Source organism: Erinaceus europaeus, chromosome 12 (genome assembly GCF_950295315.1).
Source record: "Erinaceus europaeus chromosome 12, mEriEur2.1, whole genome shotgun sequence".
NCBI lineage: Eukaryota > Metazoa > Chordata > Mammalia > Eulipotyphla > Erinaceidae > Erinaceus > Erinaceus europaeus.
In genome coordinates this window covers 79864666-79888163 of record NC_080173.1, presented here as the reverse complement: position 1 = coordinate 79888163, position 23498 = coordinate 79864666, and the positions used below count along the sequence as shown (strand labels likewise).

General features: G+C 39.9%; 1 protein-coding gene and 1 long non-coding RNA gene across 2 annotated transcripts in view; both read right to left on the bottom strand.

The window, feature by feature from the left end:
* Window positions 1-23498, bottom strand: part of LOC132542030 (uncharacterized) — a 139513-nt gene that overhangs the window by 17276 nt on the left and 98739 nt on the right. The gene's annotated exons all lie outside the window — the stretch shown is intronic.
* The window catches only part of RPA1 (replication protein A1), a 56340-nt gene that overhangs the window by 16074 nt on the left and 16768 nt on the right, over window positions 1-23498 (bottom strand). The window contains exons 2-12 of the mRNA XM_007520398.3: window positions 22441-22491; window positions 20119-20197; window positions 19366-19474; window positions 15103-15191; window positions 9161-9253; window positions 4799-4931; window positions 3997-4099; window positions 2677-2745; window positions 2157-2349; window positions 1893-2032; window positions 1387-1535 (exon numbers count right to left, since the gene is read on the bottom strand). Of these exons, the coding sequence (XP_007520460.2) occupies window positions 1387-1535; window positions 1893-2032; window positions 2157-2349; window positions 2677-2745; window positions 3997-4099; window positions 4799-4931; window positions 9161-9253; window positions 15103-15191; window positions 19366-19474; window positions 20119-20197; window positions 22441-22491 (1208 nt within the window). The remainder of the gene's footprint in view (window positions 1-1386; window positions 1536-1892; window positions 2033-2156; window positions 2350-2676; window positions 2746-3996; window positions 4100-4798; window positions 4932-9160; window positions 9254-15102; window positions 15192-19365; window positions 19475-20118; window positions 20198-22440; window positions 22492-23498) is intronic.

Below are 23498 nucleotides of genomic sequence, written 5' to 3'. Positions count from 1 at the left end.
CCCTGAGCTGCAGACAATTGCCTTCTCAGTCTGTCAGGTAAGCAGCTGAATCCATCAGAGGCACAGCAAGGTCCATAAATCTGTTCCACCATTGCTAGCAACACAAGTTTACAGTTTCAAAAACTCCAAGGAGACATTTGCCACCAAAGACATCAGGAGTCAACAGAGCAAGGAGAGAAGCAGCCCATCTTACAATAAAAATTCCACAGTGCTGTAACCAAGAGCTCAACATCTCCAATCCTTGCCTAGGTGTGGTCTAAGCATTGAACTTCCCCTCTTATCAATGCCAATTTACTTTATTCTGGGGACAGCCAGAACAAATGTGTGTTGTTGTTGTTTTTAATGTTGACTAGGATCCCAGTTATTGACAAGTGAAATATGAAGACCTTAATGTGGGAATGCAATTATAGTGGGGACAAGTTCCAGTCCTGAAAGAGAAATCAAACAATAAGGACATACCAGAGCTGTGGTTGCTTCTGGTAAGACTATTAATGGACCTACTTCATAATGCAATGCTAGCTACCAGAATAGTTAAATATAGATCCATGCGGACAAATACTCATGAGGCTGGCTTAAATGACACGAGCACAGCAGCAGCAGTTTCACGAAGCTATTCAGATACTGTTGCCATTGGTTCACATTAGACTCAAAACAAAAGTGGGGAGTGTGTAATATAAGCCAATTCTTCAGTGACTAAACCCTAAAACACTTTCTTTTGTGAGTATACTGTACGACTTATTTAAGCTTGGATTGAAGTGTTCTCCCTAACCATATCAATTCTTGCATACCACATTTTAGTTTGAAGCATTCTTTTTAAAAGCATATATATTTTATTGGCAGAGTTTTTAACACTCCAAAAAGCTAGATACAGCAAGGAGACTTTAATGGTATTTCTTCTTCCCTTGAGTGCTTTGGGAATAACAATACAATGCCAACAAAAGCCCATTGTTCCCATCACACTTTATCAGAATTCAGTGAATACACACTAGATGTGATCAGCACCAAAGGCTGGAGAGAATAAGAATACCCCTAGCTCCCAAGCCCACCTCAGTAGCCCATGGCTTTAAACAAGAAAAGAAAGATTCCTGCAAGCTCACAGTCCTTCAGCACACACTTGCTAAAGTCTGGCCTCACCCTGCTTTGTCAGGATTCAGATGGGTCATTGCTTCCTCCAACCCTCCAGGTTTGTCATGGGAATACAAGTTTGTCAGTTTAAGGACTTTAAAGTCATTCTCTCAGAAGGCACAATGCCTCCAAGAAATACAGGAATTGTTCATTCAGTAAGGAAGCCCCCTGCTCAGCATACAGCTCACATAATGAACATAAAAGCCAGCTCTTCTCAAAGTTCAGGCTCATATAACCCTTTTGTTTAGCTCTGCAACCTACCATCCACGAAGCTTATAGGCCTCTGGGATATCAGGATTCGCAATGACTGTGCTTGAAGACAGTACAGAGAGGCTCCGTCCACCAAAATCAGAAACTCTGGCTCCTTTGATAGCCATCACAGGTTGTCTAGAACCATCAAATTTATCAGCCTGCATAACAAGAAAAACATCAGTCACAAGCAAGTGTCCTTGGTAGGAAAAGCACATAACATTTTTTTTTAAAATAGAAAACAAGGAAAACAGTCAATAGTAAACGAGTGTGAGAGAACCTCACACACACAAATCTGTCGAGGCATATCAAAACAGAGTTAGAAGAAAAAGTATTTGCTATGTAAAGCTTACATTATAGTAAATTTCATGGAGATAAATCAAGTAAAGGATTTCAAATATTCCCTAGACAGGCTACTTTTCCCTTAAGAATGATCAACATGGCCAGAGTGCCACAAGGCACAGGATGAGATAACCAACCACTGAAGGCGTGTTTTACCAACCAATGCAGAGACTTACATCTTCTCCCCACAGAGTAGCAGTCACCACTTTCCCCGACATGTCCATCAAATAGATATTTCTCTTAGAGACTTCTCTGTTGTTAGATTTTACTGTGATTTTAGTGGCATCTTCATAGTTCTTGCAGACCCCAATTATGTCTAAAACATAGACACAAACACAATCTTTTAGCAAGAGATGGTCAACACTCCTGCTATAGTGTGACCAAATGCTGTCTTAGAGTTGCCCTAATAATAACCGCTCTGTTTAATACACAAGACTTACCAACAAGTGAGTCTTTAGGCTTGCTCTCTAGGTCTCCAATCCCTGTGAAATCAAACTTAACTGTAGGTAAATGATGGCCATCTTCACAGGGCATGACAGAAGTCTCATTATTGAAGGTCATCTCATAGTCATTTTTAACAGCTGAGAATTGTTTGTTGGCAATTTTCAGGGTTCCTTTAGAGAAATAGTAGACCTGCACAAGAGGGCAAGTCATGAGCATAAAAGAGTCCATTAAATCAAACACAAAAACTTGACCACCATATGCAAGAGTCCCCTCATTCTCATCCACCAATGAACTGTTTCAGGTATTTTAAAAAATGATTCTATATTTATTTACTTTTTCAGATAGAAAGACAAAGACAGAGAAATGAGGGAAAGAAAGCTACTACAGCTCCATTGCTTCCTCGAATGCAGTAGAGGCTGAGCTGGAAATGGGGCCACGTGCACTGCAAAGTCGGTGCTATCCCAGGTGAGCTATCTAGCCACCCCTGGACTGTCTTGGATCTGCACATGAGCATACCTTGTTCACATCGAGAAGGGGAAAGAACTTGTCCACCTGTTCATTGAAAGCAGTAGCTCGGATTTCACCCTATATTAGCATATGAAAGCAGGTTAGAATTGTGGTGTTTGTCAAAATTTACCAGCAAGACACATTTGGCATCAAAATCAATGTCAAGTAGTTGCACAAGCACATATGGTACCCCTCAGAGGACTACAGACACCCCAGATACACACATCTTATAGCCATGCATTCAAACTATTAACCTTGCCAAAACAACCTAGGTTTAACCCAATATTATCTTCATGCTTTATTAACCTCAAGTTAAAAATCTGAAACAAAGTCCCAGTAAAAAATTCAACAGTGAATTTAATATTCTGACAACAAAAATAAAACAGTTTTGAATACAGAGTGACACGACTGAAGCCTACAGGAAAGTGCTGAGCCACAATGATTCACCAGCTTCCCTCACGTTTGTATTTCAAGTGAGGAATGACCTCACACATAGGAATCGTTGCCAAAAATGTTAGAAGTTTTCAAGTTGCTTGTGATCTGATTTTTCACTTTTACTTCTCTACCCATCAAAATGCTACAGATGGGCCAGAAACTTACAAAGATGACTGAAATTTTAACCAACTGACAGGTCAGATCAATATTGGGTAAAAATTGGGCTCTGATATTGACCCTGCCATCACAGTCACTAGCATTTGGGGTGTTATTCCATGTTCCAAAAATCAAAATCAGAATAAATTATCTCCTGTCTGTTTTCTTAGAGATTTAGGCAACAGGAAATCCAAAGCAGTCTGAAAAGAATGCTGGAAGTGAATACCAGGAATTATAGACAAGATGAATGGACAGAGAAATAGGCTCAGATTTTAAAACTTGGAACATTTTGTCCTGCTTTGTTTTCATCATGGCTTTAAGTAAAGCATTTACAGCGGTCTCAACCAGAATGCACTGCTCACAAAGCCAGTAGTCACACATCAAGGCTGTTGTCATGTGCCTGGTGCTGTGGCCCAAAGATCCACTTGCCTCATAGCAGACATCACCTTCTCAGGGCTTCAACCAAGCCTGCCAGCAAGTCAGACAGAGTGTCTCTGCTTTCCATTGCCTAAGAAGCTACTAATACAGTTAGAAGCTAATTTCTATGGCTACAAATGCTTTTGTTCAAGAGCAGGGATCTTGTTTATGACCTTTAACCCAATGTCCCCAGACTGCATCTAAAGACTACAACAAAAGAAAAACAACAGTCAGCTACTATTTTTGGATCCCACAGGCCTGCAGAGATGTCTTGTTTCTCAAAGAACAGCTCCTCCTTTTTTCCACTTGACAAATACTCACACTTTCATCAACTAATTCTATAGAGAAAAGCTTCCCTTCTCCTCGGGAATTGCTCCAGGTACGGATCTGACTTTTGTTGGTAACACGTGCACAGATAGTCCATCTGAAAGCCAAACAGATTATTTCAGTCTTCAGGGTGTTGCTTGGGAAATATATGAAAGGTTCTCTATCATTTCCCAGTCTTTCCTATGCTTATTTCATTTTTCAATGTTAGCTGTATTTTAATCCAACTAATTAAAACCCAAAGCTGACATACAAACTTGACAGTTTATAGAATAAGTAAATAGTAAAGCTACAAGGTGATATAATACTAACTCATCCTGTCAAGCAAGTAAATTTATAAACTCTCTCCTTTCTCCAAAAAAAGCATCACCAAGGCAACAATATCCCTTTAATGAAAGGTTTTAAGCTAGAAAACACTGTAATACCAGCAATTATATTTTGCCACTATTTTCAATTATGGGAACTGATATAACTGGTGTCAGAAACTTGTCTCATTCTTAACACACACAGAATATAAATACAAGATTATGGAACATGGTGTTGGTAAGCCACCAAAGTAAAACATACTGAAGCAGTTTATTTACTTTTTTTTTTTTTTAATGATAAGAGACTTAAAGGTTGCCACAATTTGTGTTCTTCTTCCTCTGAGGGGAAAAAAAAAAAATAATAATAGGGAGGGAGGAACCCGCTTTGTGTGTAGTGACCTTCAAGTTTACATATTAGGAACTGAGAAGCCCCAGGATAACCTCCTATACTATTGTGCTAAGTACATTCTGAACTACTCTATGGAGTAACTCACTTGGATTGGTAAGGGGTGAGGCTGGCAATGGGCACCACTTTGGACTGTGAGCCCCCAGAAGTGTTCATTAGGCTGATACCTCCAGATTTTCCAAATATCTTTGAGGCACCATAAGGATTAGATACAGGGGAACCTTAAAAAACAAACAAACAACAAACACAAAGGACATTCATTAATCTACTTAAATTGTATGTGTTTTAGACTAACTCTCCAACCAAAGACAAAAGCCCTTTTTCCTTTGTCGTATCCAAGAGATATGTAGATCAAAAAGAGATGGAAACAAGAAGCTAGAAAGGCTGGGTACACAAAAAATCACTATTATATTTGCTGACTTAAGCCCTAAAGTCAAGATAATAATGGCAATAAATCCAGACATGGTTCTTTTGGAGATTCACCTTCCTCAAACTTTTCTTTCATATCAATGAGCAAAACAATGAGTTCGAGCAAACAGACACACCTAATTAGTAAAACTGACAGCAAGTCACTAGTTACATAAGAAGACAAAGGAGGAGGAGGAAGGAGGAAGAGAGAGAAAGAAGGCAGAGAAGGAGGGAAACGGAGGAGGGAGGAGTAGGAGAAAAAAAGAAGAGGAGAAGGAGAAACAAAGCAAGAACATAAAGGACGTAGTGGGACATTGTCACAAGAGTAGTATCTCATGATAGCCCTGAAAAAATCCTGGTTCTCAGCTGATCTACAAGACTGAAAAGTCTACAATAAAATTTCTGGAAATTAGCTGGCTCAGGGAGCACAGAGCAAGAATAAATTTTTGATTCAAAGACAAGTGGCTGGCCAACAGAATCCCTTCTGCCTCTATCATCCAAGCCTAGGCAGTTCCCTAACTTGGAGAGAATAGGCAGTTAAAGTCTACAAGTAGATGAATTCCTTTATTTTATTTTTAATTAATTAATTAATTAATTTTAAACTAACACCAGGGTCATCACTAGGGCTTGGTACTGGCACTATGAACCTACCACTCCCAGTGGCAATCACCCCTCCCTTGTTCTATTTTCTTGGATAGGACAGAGAGAAATTGAGAGGCATGGGGGAGGCAGAAAGACAGACAGTAAGGACCTGCTTCACCACTTATGAAGTGTCCCCCCTGCAGGTGAGGAGTGGGGGCTAGAAATGGGTCCTTGCGTATAGTAATATGTGCATTTAACCCGGTGTGCCCGTCCCTCCTCCCCGAGTCCCTTTATATATTTATTATATAATCCTCTTTCTGTAAAGTTTCAACCTCCAAATTCAGAATATAGAATATGATCCTCTAATTTCACTTTATCTACTGATATATCAACACATTTCTACAGGATGGAATTGGCCAGAAATATAACCTACTATCATTCTGCATTTATTTATTGAATTTCCACAGTACTCTAGCCATCTGTAGTATCTATCGGAAGCACATGTACTCTGTAGACTATGTCTATGTACATCAAGCATATATACAATGATATAAAACACACAGTTTTCAGGTAGTATCCCCTCACTCTTTTTTGTTCCCCACTATCCAATTCACACGTATTTAGGTAACAAAATGCCAAACAGGGCATCAATGGCGTTCAGTGATGGTACTACAAATTCACTGTTTCTGGTGACTATTTTTCTTTTTCTATTTTATTTGATATGACACACAGAAACTGTGAGAGGGGGAGACAGAATGAGAGAGAGAGACACCTGAAGACCCTGCTTCACTGTTGGACCTTGTATATCATAGTGTGTGTGCTCAACTGGGTGTGCCACCACCCAGCACCCATAATTTTTTTTTTTGCCTCCAGGATTATTGCTAGGGTTCAGTGCCTGCACCACGAATCCACTGCTCCTGGAGGCTTTCTCTTTTTTTCCCATTTGTTACCCTTGTTGTTGTGGTTCTTATTATTGTTATTGATGTTGTTGTTAGATAGGACAGAGAGAAATGGAGAGAGGAGGGGAAGACAGACACCTGCTTTACTGTTTGTGAAGTGACTCCCCTGCAGGTGGGGAGTCAGGGGCTCGAACTGGGATCCTTGTGCCGGTCCTTGCACTTTGCGCCATGTGCACTTAATCCACTGCAATACCAATTGACTCCCTACAAAATTATTTTTAAGAGGGCCTGGCGGTGGTGCATGCAGCAGAGTGCACATGTTCAGACATGGTTCACACCCCTGGTCCTGCAGGGAAGAAAACTTCACATGTAGTGAAGCAGGGCTGCAGGTGTCTCTTTCTCTCTCCCTCTCTATTCCCCTTCCCTCTCAATTCTCTCTATCCAAAATAAATAAATATTTTTAAAAAATGATTTTTTAAAACAAATATATAGGGACAGGGAGAAAGTACAGTGGTTATACAAAACGATTTTCATGCCTGAGATCCCAGGTTCAACCCCCACTACCACCTAAGCCAGAGCTGAGCAGTGGCACAATGGATAAAGCATTGGACTCTCAAGCATGAGGTCTTGAGTTCGATCCCTGGCAGCACATGTACCAGAGTGATGTCTGGTTCTTTCTCTCCTATCTTTCTCATCAATAAGTAAATAAAATCTTTTTTAAAAAAGTCTCTCTATAGAAGTGATTATGCTTAATAAAAAGTAAGGAGATGAAAGACAACTACCAAATAATGTCACTCATTTTTTAAATAGACACAATTGAAACATATAAACTTAAGGGGAGGGGAGGGGAGGAAAAGGAAAGCCACATTGTCCTTAAGACTTTGTGAGAACTGTGGAGATTTGGTGGCACAGCACAGAACTTAGGTGGAGGATGAGGTGTAGCACTAGACTCTTAAAATCTTATAAACAATTATAAATCACTAATAAAAAATTAAGTTAGTAAAACTTTATATGTAAGCCAGAGATAATAAATTTGAAAAATAATCTGCTTTGCCATGCATGTGTCCAAGGTTTGAGCCCTGCCTCCACTGCACTAAAAGAAATTTCAGTACTGTGGTCTCTTTCACTCTCTACTACTATCTCCATCAGCCAGCCATCACCATGATCTGTGGGGGAAGGGAGAGGAATAACACATTATTTATAGGTTAGCCTATGGAAATGACTTTTATATCATTTACTATTTTGGATAATGCATTCTCCTTACTTCCCTTCACCAGTATATAATTTGAAGTGAGTGTGTATGAATAGATCCATTTACAAAAGACAGATATTGCAAAGCAGATAAAAACATCAAAGGCCAATGGGAATAAAAGTTATATGCCCTGAATTTTTCACAGTAACATTAGTGACATCAACTTTGCTTTTCTTAGAATCTTAGCATTAAAAAATAGATACTAACAGTTGAGGGGAGAATAAGAAGTGGTGTACAGGAAGCTGTGACAGGAGAAAAAAAAAAGGATCTCTATAAATAAATTCAACTGCATTCTACAAACCAAAAATTTCAGTGGTGACCTCCCAAATCAAGCAGTTCCTAAAGCAAAGAGCAGCAAGTCAACAAAAGGGCTCCAGGAAGGCCTCTCAGGACATTATGCAGATAAACTTAAAGGAAACTTATCCAGGAGATTGAGATGCACAATAAATGATACAGTCCTCAAGTCAAGATAAATAGCCAACAGAAACTAAATTTAGAATTGTACAAAGAGGGCAGCAGTAGATAGCATAATGGTTATGCAAATAGATTATCATACCTGAGGCTCCAAAGTCCCATGTTCAATCAATCCCCTGCACCAATGTGCCAGAGCTGAGCAGTGCTCTGGTAAAATTAATTAATTAAATTTTTTAAAAAAGAATTGTACAATAGATAAACACTACAGTTTTAATATTTTATGATATGTTAACCATATCTCAACATGTTAGATTATATATTATCCATATTAATATATTATTATATTAATTGGGAAATTTAGAGAGAAACCAGCCAAATTTAATGAAAAAAAGAACCAAGACAGTTAAAAGATAAGAATTTAAAAGTTATATAAAGTCACAAAAAGTCAAACTTAAGAAATAATAAACATATCAGAGAACACACATCAGATTTGCTTAAAAGGATACACACACACACACACACACACACACACATTGTCAGGACCAGGCAGTGGTGCACCTGGTTGAGTGCACATGCCACAACACACAAGGACCTAGATTCAGGTCCCCGCTCTCCACCTTCAGGGAGGAAGCTTCATGAGTACTGAAGTAGTGCTATATGTTGGTTTCTTCTTTCCTATCTCCCCTTACCCTCTCAATTTCACTGTCTCTGTCCAATAAATACATAAAGTATTTTTGAGGCCTTTATTTTTAAAATACATACTTTACAGTAAGAACTGACATTATTCTTTGAAAGATGCAACTGTCATGAATGGTATTCAGAAAGTTCCCCTTAGCCCCGGATTAAATTTCTAACACTATTAAAAGCCTGACATGTCCTCCTGTGACAACCTTACCCATTCCTGAGCTCCCATTCTGTTGCTGGGGCCTGCTGGTTGGTGGATTGGCTGCTGGAACTGGAGAAGGAACTACCTGCTGCTGCCCATGTCCTAAGGATCAAAAGAGAAAGACCATGTTAGTGCAAATAATTTGAATCAAAGACTTAAACTTAAGTGGGAGAAATACTCTGACTTTGCCAGGGGTTTACTTTTGTTTTCATTACATAAAAGGTCGGCTCCCATATACCTTTCACCTGCTAATAATTGATAGCTTTCAGTTTTAATAAGGTTCTCCCCTAAAGTCTTGCCTATTTCTCCTGCATGAACTTGAAGTAAAGTCACTGGGCTGAATCTGTGACATTGCCACTATTTCCATAGCAACAAATCGATGTCATCAACAGAACTGTATGTTCACGGCAGGACCTATCAGAAAAAAAGCTGGGTGGTAAGAAAAATCTAAAAGCAGTTCAATTGTCTCTGAAGTGCTCCTGCTTCAAAGGAAAAGGAGACATTCAGAAAGGATTCTGCCCTTTCCCTCCCCAAACAAAGCAACCTTATTTTGCAACTGACAGTTGGTGGAAAATAAGAGTTGAAAGAGCCTTAGGTACCGTGACGTGCCGGTGGACTGTCACAGCAGGGAAAGGCGACGATGGAGTTCAGAAGCAGGTGTGTCAAGGAAACAGGAAGATTAAAAGGAAAGAGGAAGAAATGAACACCTCGCAAGCAGAAAATAATGCCATACCATTAGAGAGTATTTATTTGCCCTTAACCTTGTCTACAAATGTTTATGAAGCTGAAGAATTCTAAAATTGCAGAATACTCCTAATTAAAGTAAATAGATTTCTGGACTTTTTGCCTTTTCTGACTGGCATGAAAAGTAGAAGTCGGGGAAGGGTTGGAAAAAAAAAAAAGTAGAAGTCAACCTAAATCTGGACTGCTTAGTTAAGAGTTTGCATCATAAAAGAGCAGCTCGAAACATTTCCCAAAGTGCCGAGACAAAAATGGTGAGCAAGCCATTTATCTTATCTTTGCCTTCCCTAATCACTAGGTTTAGTTTCTGCTGGGTTTCCCAAAGCCCCAACTCAAGAGGGAAGATATCACATACTGGTTTTACTTCTTGCTGCCAATATTATGCTTAATTGGTAATACTAAATGAGCGTTAACTGTGCCATTAGAGTGAAATTAATTTAGCATAGAACTCAAAAGGTTGACTAGAAATGTTTGTTCTTTACTGTTCCTTATGGGGAGAAAAATCTGAAAGGCCTCATGTAGAAAAAAAAAAGAAGCTAGATTACAGACAATGACCTCTATTTATTTTCCTATTATCTCTGAATTTACGAAGTATCATATGGAATTACACAAGAGAATAGCTCTTCTTTGACACTGAGTCTTGTGAAGGATCATTCTATGGTCTTGTCAATGGTTCCATTTAATAAATAATAATTTAAAAAACTTTATAGTGAACCCTTTAAAAAAAATGAATAGGAGGAGTTGGGTGGTAGCGCAGCGGGTTAAGCACACATGGTGTGAATGAAGTGCAAGGAACAGTGTAAGGATCTGGTTCAAGCCCCTGGCTCCCCACCTGCAGAGGAGTCACTTCACAGGCAGTGAAGCAGGTCTGCAGGTGTCTGTCTTTCTCTCCCCCTCCTCTCTGTCCTATCCAACAACGGTGACATCAACAACAACAATAGCCACAACAATAAAACAACAAGGGCAACAAAAGGGAATAAAAAAATCAATAAGAAAAGGTTAAGTTAAATAGTACTGTGCTAAATGGTTGGGGGAAAAGGCACTGTATTTTTACCTGCTTCATAAAACATATTCCAAAGAAAAGATTTTAAATATCTGAAATAGAAAAATCAAGACACAAATTGCTAAGTCCTCCCTCTTCTACTGTCAAGTGGCTATGCTGATTCTTCACCTACCTTGCTGAACAGACACAGTCATGGGACCACTTAGAACTAATTTCTATCAAATGTAACTAAAATTTATGGGATACATAGAATAGTCTGATTCACAGAGAAAGAACTGTGGTTACCAAGGATGGTTGGGATTTAAAACACATCAACCCAATATTATATAAAACATGAACTGTTTCAAGTTTTATTTCTCATATTTTGAAAATTCTCTATGTATCTTAAATGTGGTACTAGTAGCATAAGATAATTTAAACCACATTTTGGACCTTGAGAGCTTGTTTAGAAGTTCTAGCAGGGGAGCGCAGCTACTTGTATACCCTGGACCAAAGACCGGTCCGTCTCTATTCGGGGAAGGCCGTCCTCTTCCCCCTAGCGCACAGCTTCGGGAGGGACGCACATGGAGCGGTGAGGGAGGAAGGGGACACCCGCCTAGCCAGTCAGATCAGCCAAATCAACCCTGGAAATCCATGGGGTGACATGTCACAGCCAGATCGCCCTCACATCCTTAAACCACATTTTGGAATCCTGCCCTTTTCCAGGCTGAATTTAGTCAATTTTACCGACCACCAAATATGTCACAGGCTGAGAGGGGTGGGAGGAGGAATCAAATTTAACTTTAGTCCTCTAACAGCTAACAGCAGTTTCCTCGATTTCACAGTAGACAACTGGAAACCATCTTAGTGAAATGCATTGAAGTCACTTTAACAAAGCTATTTCCATGATGGTCAATGTGTTACTGATCTGGTTGCAATGACATTCAGTAACAAATAATCCTGAACACCAAAATCTTCTCTCAGCCCTTTACACTTTAACAGACACTAAATTAAGGGAAGATTCAGCAGGACTATGTATTAAACCAAAGCAGTTTGCCCCTATAGCTGTATGTGGTTCTGACGGCAATCAGTGATTCTTTCTACTCTGCAATCTCCATCTTTAAAAAAAAAATCTATTTATTTTTCCCTTTTGCCCTTGTTTTTCATTGTTATTGTAGTTATTATTGTTGTTGTTGATGTCATCATTATTGGATAGAGAGAAATGGAGAGAGGAGGGGAAGACAGAGACAGGGAGAGAAAAACAGACACCTGCAGACTTGTGGGCTCGAACTGGGATCCTTATACCAGTTCAACAATAATAACTACAACAACAATGAAAAATAAGGACAACAAAAGGGAATAAACAAATACTTAAAAAATCTTAAAAAAAGAAATATGAAATGTGATGTTCCAACTTAATATTCTACAAACTTACCTGATTAACTCCCAGCTTTCCCTACTTGAAAACAAACAAACTAATTTCTGGTTTCATGTAGGTAAAAATTAAAATCTGCATTTATGGCAGAAGTATGGTGATAACTTAGTTCCAATCTTTCTTCTTTTTTTTAAATATCCATTTATTATTGGACAGAGACAGAGAAGTTGGGAGGGAAAGGGTAGGTAGAGAGGAACATAGAAAGAGATACCTGCAGCCCTACTTCACCACTCATGAAGCTTTCCCCCTGCAAGTAGAGACCAGGGGCTTGGACTTGGTTCCTTGCATACTGTAATGCGTGTATTTTACCAGGTGCACCACCACCTGGCCCTAAATATTTCAACGTCTAAAAAAAAATCACACAACAGGGATAATGAATACCCATTCCCATTCAAACAACCCACATACTGATTATATCTTTAATGAAACTGAGACAGAGAAACTCCACAAAATCCAAAATATGTTAAAGTGAAGTTCCAAACACCAAAAGTCAAGAAATCACAAAGAAGTAACACAGGTGATTAAATGGAAAAAATGAGACTGCGTAAGCAAAAAGAAGGAAGGAAGGAATGTCTTTGAAGTAAGGAAGATCTTTCTTAACTATGGCTCAAATCCTGAAGTCCTAAAAACAAAAACTGGAAAATTCAACTTCATAAAAACAAACAGCTGCATAACGAAAAGACATCATTTAGGATTAACAGGGAGTCGGGCTGTAGCGCAGCGGGTTAAGCGCATGTGGCGCGAAGCACAAGGACCGGCACAAGGATTCCGATTAGAGGCCCTGGCTTCCCACCTGCAGGGGAGTCACTTCACAGGCATTGAAGCAAGTCTGCAGGTGTCTATCTTTCTCTCCCCACTTTCCCCATGACTCTCCATTTCTCTCTGTCCTATCTAACAACGACAGCATCAATAACAACAATAAAAAAAAAGGGCAACAAAAAGGGAAAATAAATATTTATATATATATATATATATTAACAGGGAGTCAGGCGGTAGCACAGCAGGTTAAGCACACGTGGTTTGAAGCACAAGGACCAGGGTAAGGATCCCAGTTTGAGCCCCTGGCTCCCCACCTGCAGGGGAGTCACTTCACAGGTGGTGAAGCAGGTCTGCAGGTATCTATCTTTCTCTCTCCCTCTCTGTCTTCCCCTTCTCTTTCCATTTCTCTCTGTCCTATCTAACAACGATGACATCAATAACAATAACTACAACAACAGTAAAAAAAACAAGGGCAACAAAAGGTAAAATATATTAAAAAATAAAAATATACATAAAAAATATTAACAATATATTTTGTTGGCACAGCTGTGACAAAACCAGCATTTCCATGTACTGCTCCTAAGTATCCCAAATGACACTATCCTACAGGAAGGAAATCAGCTGTATCTTCCAAGTATAGATTCAGCAATCTTATGCCTGTCAAAGTCTTTTTGCCCATATAGCTGCATATGATATATGTGTGTGTGTGTGTGTGTGTGTATCTCCTAAGTGTCCATTAATAAACAGCTGGCTAAATTACAGAATAGAACTGACAGCTCTTCTCAGAGTTCTGTAGGCCACTCCAGCAAATTAATCAAACTTAAGGAGAGGGTTGTGGGACCTTCCAATATAGCCAGTTGGTCAGAAGCATAATTCTCTGGACTTGTAATTGACATCTAAAGATAGGGAAAGAGAGAAGCAGTCATGTGGCATGACAGCCTTCACTCTGGAGGATCTGGATCCATGGAATGTCAGAACTAAAAAAGAATTGTAGAATACCCAGCTAGAGTTCATGGAGAATTCAAGACTGCTTAGCATGGAACCCCCACTATTCTCCACACCACTCTCTCAGATCTGCAAGTGGTGTCACAGAAGTGCCAGTGCTGCAGCCTAGGGGTGGTGATGGTGGTGGTGTTAATGTAGAGGTACAGAGGCTTGGAAGCATGGGGTCTGGAGTCTGATCCCCAGGCGTCATGAGTGTCCGAGTGGTGCTCTGGTTCTCCTCTCCCCCATAAACAAATAAAAGAAGTGCCAGTGTTGTCTGAGGAGAAACACAGAAGTGTTTGGAATTCTACCACCATTTCTTCAGCTATCTTTTTCCTGCCACAGTTTTTGCAATTGCACAACCCCACTGCTTCTAATGGACTCTTTAATGAATGGCTTGGGCAGTGGGGCAATGGATAAAACTTTGGACTTGCAAGCATGAGGTCCCAAGTTTAATCCCCAGCACCTCATGGGCCAGAGTGATGTTTTGGCTCTCTCCTCACTAATATTTTAAAAAAGGAAGAGAAGAAGAAAGGGGAGGAGGGAAGAGGGATTGAGGGATTGAGGGATGTGGAGAGGGGAGGGAGGGATAGAGACAGAGAGAGAGAGAGGGAGAAGAGATAACATAGCACTTCACAGCTCATGATGCTTTCATGTGGTCGCCAGGAGCTCGGACCCCAGCCCTTGAACATGGCAAGGTGTGCATTCTCCCAAGTGAACTACTTCCTGACCACTCAGTTTTTCAGTTTGGGGAAAATAATAATAACTTGGCTCCTAGATCCCCCCCAAAAAACTATGCATATTTCAATTAAGACTAACAAATTGGGCCTTTGTGTAAGCTCAGTGATGGGAGTGCATGTTTCTTAAGGCTGAGGTCCTAGGTTCAATCCCTAGGACAACATTTAAAAAACAGAGTATCACAAATGACAGAGCACTGCTCTGGTGTCTCTCTCATTAGGAAAAATAGATAAATAAATAAAGATGAGAACTAACTAGGTATCTATAAGGAGGTATTCAATTAAAAGCCACAACCTATAAAATTCTTTTTACCTTCATTATAAGGGACTGGATTGCCAATCTTTAATCCAACTGCTTCAGCTGATTTTAAAACATCTAATTCCATCAAAATAACTACTCTCCTACAAAGGCAAAGAAATAAAAACAAGTTAGGTAAATAAATGCAAAAGCCCTTCAAATGACAAGCTACTTGAAAAGCTTTCACCCAATAATCATTCTGATGAAACTATTTCCCTTTGTCAACTGTTTTTCATTACCAAGTAACTTGAAGACTACATATCAATTTCAACATAAATATTTCCCTTAATCTTTCACTGCATCATTACAAAGCTTTTTATGATTGCAGGATTTTCATTTCTCATCTAGTCCCTTAATTAAAATGCTGTGTCCTTACTACATACCATATCTTCAAGGAGTAAATGACATGAGAAAAATTTAAATTATTAAACATAAAAATATGTAGCATCAATAAGAGAGGATCTGCTTTTCAGAAACATGTAGTTATCTAAACAATTACCTTACCCCAGTAAAAACCATTATGTCTGTTGACATTTTTGAAAGTAATTATTATCTAAGAATGTACAGCTCTTCAACCTATCTTTAACTCTGATTAGAACCTTTCAATAACTTTCCAAGAACCTTAGGCCAAAAGTGAAAAGCTTCACATGGCCCACACGGTTCTTTGTGGTCTGGCTTTGCTGATGGCTCAGCTCATCGCCTCCCATGTTCCTGTCGCTCTCTACTCTCCAGCCAGTCACACATTTTCCTTTCTTTCCTTGCATATGATATACTCGCTCCTGCCACAAGGCCTGGGGGTGGGCTACTTCCTGTCTGTGCTGGTCCTCCTCTCATTCTTGCTGATGTGGGGCTCCAAATTCAGTCCCCAGCACTGCAAGTCTCAGGGCAATGCTCTCCTCCTCCCTTGTATCTATTACAGTGATACAGACTGGGGAGCCACACAGGTGTGTTATCACACATGCGCAGTAAAATAATAATTTTAGGAGGGAGAAAAAAATAAAATAAAAATTGTAAATGCCTGAAATGAACTAAAGTTTACTTTAAAAATCTATAGGAGTATCTGAAAGATTTCTTTATTTTTATTTGTTTTATTTAAGAAAGGGTACATTAACAAAACCATAGGGTAGGAGGGGTACAACTCCACACAATTCCCACCACCCAATCTCCATATCCCACCCCCTCCCCTGACAGCTTTCCCATTCTCTATCTCTCTGGGAGCATGGACCCAGGGTCATTGTGGGTTGCAGAAGGTGGAAGGTCTGGCTTCTGTAATTGCTTCCCCGCTGAACATGGGTGAAGGATTTCTTAAAGGCTAGAAAGCTTCCTAAGCAAGATAATAAATTCAGAAGGACCTAAATGGAGACAATAGGCAAATCTGACCAAATTTTTTGAAGGCTGTAATTCTGTATCACAAGACACCATGAACAGATCACAGTAAATATTTGTCTGAGGGTCAGGAGGTGGTGCAGTGGCTAGAGTATTGGACTTAAAAGCATGAGATCATGATATCAAATGCGCCAGAATGATGCTCTGGTTCTCTCTCATCCTCTTCCATGTTAATAGCTAAACAAATACTTAAAGATACCTACTTACTTACTGAGATATAGTCACATATAAAAATTACCATTTCAAAATTTAATTCAGTTTTTATTATATTCAGAGTTGTATGAGCATCACTTCTACTGAACTTGAGAACATTTTTTGTCATTGTCATGCAACTCCACCACTCTAGGTTAACAACTTCAGATAGAGACAGATAGCAAGACAGAGAGAGGGAGTTGGGCTGTAGCACAGTGGGTTAAGCACACGTGGCACAAAGCACAAGGACCAGTTTAAGGATCCCAGTTCGAGCCCCCGGCTCTCCACCTGCAGGGGAGTAAGCAGGTCTGCAGATGTCTATCTTTCTCCCCGTCTCCCCCCTCCATTTCTCTCTGTCCTATCCAACAACAACGACATCAATAACAACAACAACAATCACTACAACAATAAAACCACAAGGGCAACAAAAGGAAATAAATATTAAAAAAAAAAAGAGTGAAAGACACCAGAGCACTGAAGGTATACTAAAAATGCTGTTAATTTTGGCCTGTAAGGTAGCAGCATATTTTTGTTTATGTGAGTTCTATAATTTTTGAATATAACAAATAGCAAAGGCTATTTCATAAAGTAGAATGATTAGAACACAAAATTATCTAAGGGTAAATATACTAACTACTATAAATAAATATTAAATTTAAATTCTATGCACAGTTAAACTTTAATTGACAGTTAAATACAGGCTATTTATTTAGATGCCAGTAAACAAACACAGGACCTAATACATGTGAGGCACTTGCTCTATACTGACCTACCTCCCTGTAGACATTGTAGAGGGAGATTTCACCACTCATAAGACTGCCCTGTGAGATCAGCTAAAATATGTTCTTCAGAAAAGTAGACACTGAACCTTGTGAGTAAGGAGCGTGATGAAGAGGAGGGGCGGAGCAGAGTGGGAAGCAGGGTGGCAGCATATCTGGTAGAGCACACAAGTCACAATATGTCAGGACATCAGTTTAAGCCACTGGTGCCCACCTGCAGAGGGGAAGCTTCACGAGTTGTGAAGCAGTGCTGCTGCTGGTGTGTGTGTCCCTTGCTCCCTATCTCCTGCTTTCCTCTCAATTTCTCTCTGCTCCATCCAAAATAAATAAATAATAAAACTATTTTTTAAAAAGAGGCAATGTTGAGGTAGCAAATTATGGAATGGTTACACAAAAAGACTTTCATGCTTGAGACACCAAAAGGCCCAGATTCAATCCCTGGCGCCACTCTAAGCCAGAGCTGAACAGTGCTTTGGTAAAAAACAAATGTAACAAAAAACCAACTGAAGGGCCAGCCAGACAGCTCAGTGGTAGAGCGCATGCTTCATGTATGTGCATCCCTGGGTCGGATCCATGCCCTCAATAAACAGCACCGAGGGCCAGCAAGCTAGCTCACCTGGGAGGATGTGTGCTTTACTATATGCTCGACTAGGCTCCATCTGGGTCCTTAATGTACCATCAGAATGCTTTGAGGTTGTGGTATCTCTCTCCCTCTTTCTCTATCTCTTTCCATCATCTAAGCAATGAAACCCCAGCAATGACAAATATATATTTATATACACACATATGGCACTGAATACAGATAATTTTACTGATAAGCTTTATCGTAGACTGTTTTATTTAGGAGCAATGGTAAAAATACTGATCTATTTTAGAAAAGTTGTTCATAAAAATATGGAATTTTTAAAAACACAAAAGTAGCCATAAAAAAAACAGAAAATATGCATCTTCCACACTAGAAGGGGGAGGGGTGGGGGGAAGAAAACTGGGAAAACTCAGTCAATCTAAAGCAGAGAGAGAGAGAGAAAAGTAATAACAAAACTTAGGAGGAAAATAAATAAGCAGAATATAGCCATCATTAAATCTCTAAATAAAGAACGATAACATAACAATTGAAAATTAAAAGATAAAGATATTAAACAAATAGTTATTTAGAAATATACAGGTAATGATGTAACGTTTACCTATAAACCCTTGTAAAGTCCTTCCCCTATAAAAAGTTCATATTTTGCAATGGTTACCACTCATAATTGAGTAACAGTTCTAATCACCATTATATCTCTAGCATGTAGATCCTTATATTCAATCTACTCTATATTAGCCAAGTAAAGTATTTACTATGATAAACTCAAGACTACATAAAAGCAGTAGATAGCATTACATTGGTAATTAAATCTTTTTTACTAAGTGATTCCTTAGTGTGGTAGTGTATGAGGCCCTGGGCTCAGCTCTACATCAGACCACCACAGGGTGGGGTGGGGGTGGGGGATATGTCCACAGACAGTAGAGCAGCACTGTGGGACTGTTCCTCTCTTTCTTTAAAAGAATAAAAAATAAAAAAAAATAAATAAATGGCCTGAGTTGGCCACTTAGGCGTGACGTCACTTACGCAAGGCCCTTGTTTGAATCCCTGGTGCCATATAAAAAAAGATACTCTGAGAAACAATCTTTAAACACTGCACCTGAAAAGATTAGAATAAAGAAATTTCTGCACTCTACTCTGAAATCTGCTCTAAAATTTCCCATTTCTGTCTATATTTCTCTCCCTTTGGTACCATATTTTAGTTACCCAATTCTTAGTAGGAAGTTCATTGTCTTCTTGATTTCTAATCTAACTTTGACATCTAGTGCACTTCTCTGTTCAAAAATTATCCCCCAATCTTTAATAAAATACAACAGGTGAAAAAAAAAAAGTACGTACCTCCCATCTTTCAGAGTGTTAACAATAAATCGGTTAATCTGGCAGATACAGTTGCTAGACAATTTTTCTTCTTCAACAAGAGCGTTCAACTGTGTTGCTAACATGAAAGCTGAAAAGCACAGAAATTTTAGCTTCCAAAACATTCACGGCATAACAGTCCAAGAGTTGATCACACCTGTGCTAGTAAGGAAAAATAATTCCTTAAATGTGTTCCTAAAATTAAAACTAGTCAGAGACTGTGTTGTGAAAAACACTTTAATTTTCTCTGCATTAAACATCTATGCTGTTCTAAAATGTCAAGTATTCACTGTGTTTCATCATTCAAGTTTCATGACAAAGACTTTTTAAAAAACCTTATCTAGTAGCACCTTCACATCATGATAAGAGACGGTAAGCAGTTTTCTGCAGATTCTCTCCCTTCTCCTCTGTAAACTTTTCAATACAGAAATAAAATTTCAAAAAGGTAAGTATAGGATAACTAACCCATCACATTCACTGTCAATATCATCCTGAGGGAAATTAATCAAACAAAGCACAGAGCACCAGTTAGAGAAAATTAATTAAGCCAAGTGGCAGCTTTCTACTAGATTCAGTCTATTGTTAGAAGGCTCTCTGCCAGCTACAATTCTGACTGACTCAAGTGCACAGCCAAGCAAATGCAGACTTCTGAAATGCCCCCAAATTACTGCAATCAAAGTGTTGGGTGTGATTTTATTATGTTAATAGAGTCCTGGGTTTACGCAGCATACTTACAGGATAAAGTGTTCACTCCATCACTCATAAGTAGTCGGTAACGAGGTGGGCTATTCCCTGTGGTAATAGGGCGAATGTTCTAGGACAGAAAATGTGATTCATTAGCTAGTTTGTCTGCCTGGTCCCCAAGGGATAAGCAAGCCTGAGTGGCAGGAGAGTGGGTCTGCCATTAGCTCAACACAGAACTGCTAGCCCATTCTCTTGACATTTAAACCCAAAGAGAAAACTGGGTTTAATGATTCTCTCACCAACCTCTCTCCAGGTAAGAATAAAACAAATTGCTAGCACTTTTATCCTCTCTCCTACTAAAACTTGGATGAAAAACCAATTTTTAAAAATTAACGAAGTGCCCAATATATGAAAGTACTGTGTATGAATCATGCTGAAAATACAAAAATACAGGTGCTTACAACTGGTATAGAAAACAAAGGCAGGTCTCTTTTCAGGAAGGTAGGGACATAATCACTAATCATGTTGGGACAGAGCTGGCATTTTATCCCAACTTAAAGGCAATCACAGGCAACTGCTTGGCAGAGAGGGGAGTGAAATATGTAAACAGAGTGGCAGAGGCCAGGTGTGGCACACCCAGTCGAGTGAATGCAACAACATACAAGGACCCAGGTCAAGTCTGGGTCTCCACCTACAAGGAGATACCCTCACAAGTAGTGAAGCTGTGCTGCATGTGTCTCTCTATCTCCCTATCTCCTCCCCCCCCCCCAATTTCTGTCTTTATCCAATAAATTAAAAATTAAATTCTTAAAAAAAAAAAAGGGGGGGTCGGGCGGTGGCGCAGTGGGTTAAGCGCACGTGGCGCAATGCGCAGGGACCGGCGTAAGGATCCCGGTTCAAGCCCCTGGCTCCCCACCTGCAGGGGAGTCGCTTCACAGGCGGTGAAGGAGGTCTGCAGGTGTCTATCTTTCTCTCCCCCTTTCTCTGTCTTCCCCTCCTCTCTCCATTTCTCTCTGTCCTATCCAACAACAAAGCAACGTCAACAATGGCAATAATAACCGCAACGAGGCTGCAACAACTAGGGCAACAAAAAGGGGGAAAAATGGCCTCCAGGAGCGGTGGATTCATGGTGCAGGCACCGAGCCCAGCAATAACCCTGGAGGGAAAAAAAAATGTATTAATAGTGTTAAGATGACTGGCAGTGGGGGCTGGGGACTAGCCCAACTGGTAGAGTGCACACGTCACATCACTTCCAAGGACTGGGATTCAAACTCTGGCCCAATATAGGAACACCAGACAGCACCAGGGGGAAGCTCCATAGATGATGGAACGGTGCTTCAGTGTTGCTCTTCTGCCATTTCTTTCTGAAATAAAAAGAATGACAAAAGTGAGCATGAGGCCAGTGGAATCATACATGCAACAAGGCCCCAGTGCCAAAATAAGAGAGGAATGATTGTTACTAACTCTGGAGTAAATAACAGGGAACCATCAGGCCTACTAAATCACAATCTGTAGGTATGATCCAAGAAGATTGCTCTATTGATTTTTTAAATTTCCATTAAAATTTGAGAACCCCTTAAATGAACACTGGCTGAATTTTAAGCAGATATATCCATTTTCAGGTGCATTTCTCAGGAGGCCGTATGTAAGGTGGATTTGAGCAAGGCAAATGTGCGGGTGGGCAGACAAGTTAGAAGGCGACTATAATGACATGAACTGCGGGATCTGCTGACTGTGGAAAGAACATAAAGATAAAACCGAAACCTCCAACTGAACCTTCAAAGGTTCAACATTAATTACAACAACAAAAAAGGCCTCATTCCTCTCTCAGGGTCAACAAATGGACTGGCCCAATTCTTGTGATGATGAGGAGATTTCATAAAGTAGATACAACTATATGTCTGTCCATCAAATGTAATTTATAATCACATAGAACTCTAAAAATGGGGAGGGGGTGGGATATGGAGACTGGGTGGTGGGAATTGTGTGGAGTTGTACCCCTCCTACCCTATGGTTTTGTTAATTAATCTTTTCTTAAATAAAAAAAAATTAAAAAAAAAAGGGGGAGTCGGGCGGTAGCGTAGCAGGTTAAGCGCACGTGGCGCAAAGCGCAGGGACCGGCTCAAGGATCCCGGTTCGAGCCCCCGGCTCCCCACCTGCAGGGAGTCACTTCACAAGTGGTGAAGCAGGTCTGCAGGTGTCTGTCTTTCTCTCCCCCTCTCTGTCCTATCCAACAACGACGACATCAACAACAATAGCTACAACAACAATGGAAACAAGGGCAACAAAAAGGAAATAAATAAATAAATAAATTTTTTTTTTTTAAAAAAAAGAAGTCTAAAAATGTCTGACACATAACATTTGGATACTCACAATGACTTGGAGAATGGGTTTTATAGATGTATCTCCCTGCTGCATTATGGCCTGCAAAAATAAAAAGATTATTGTGAAATACACACACAAGTTATGATTAATATTTGACTTACCTTTACAGTTTGGTATTTGGAACAGACTACAAATAAACACACACACACTCTCTCCTTTTTAAGACATTACCATTTGAAAATCTAGCTTAGATTTTTTTCATTCTGGGATCCTAGGAGGTGGCTCAGAGGTTGTGTGTACTTAACATGCAGAAATAAGGCCCTGGATTAAATGACCCTGGCATTACATGAGAGCACCAAAAACAAGTAGGGACTTCATGGATAGTAGAGTGATGTTTTGTTCAGTCTCTTTTTTTCACATAAGCAAATGAAATAAAAATTGAGCCTGGGAGGTGGTCTCAGTAGGAAGCCCTGGGTTTGATCTCCAGCAGTGGATTTAAAAAATTTTCTTTTTCACTCTGGACAAAATCATTAGGTATAGGATACATACTTACCAACAAGGATACACTCACTATATGTAGCTGAAATAATAGCATCACATTTGTACTCATGCATAACAGCACACTGATAACAATGAGATAGGAGAATGGATGGTGGCGTGCCCAGCTAAGCACACATAGTAGGAAGTGCAAGGATCCTAGTTCGAGCCCCGGGTTCTCCACCTGCAGGGAGGTGGTTTCACAAGCAGTGAAGCAGGTGTCTTCTTCTCCCCCTCTCTATCTGCCCCTCCTCTCTCTGTCCTATTCAATGAGATAAATGGCCACCAGAAGCAGTGGATTCGTAGTGCTGGCACCAAGCCCCAGTGATAACCCTGGAGGCAGAAATTAACAATGAGCTAATTCTTTGTATGTATGTGTGTGTCCAGGGTTATCGTTGGGGCTCAGTACCAGCACTAAAAATCCACTGCTCCTATGGCCATCTTTTTTCCATTGTTGTTGTTGCTGCTGCTGGACAGGATAGAAAGAAACTGAGAGAGGAGGGAAGCCAGAGAGGGGGAAAGAGATACCTGCAGACCTGCTTCACCATTTGTGATGCGACCCCCCTGAA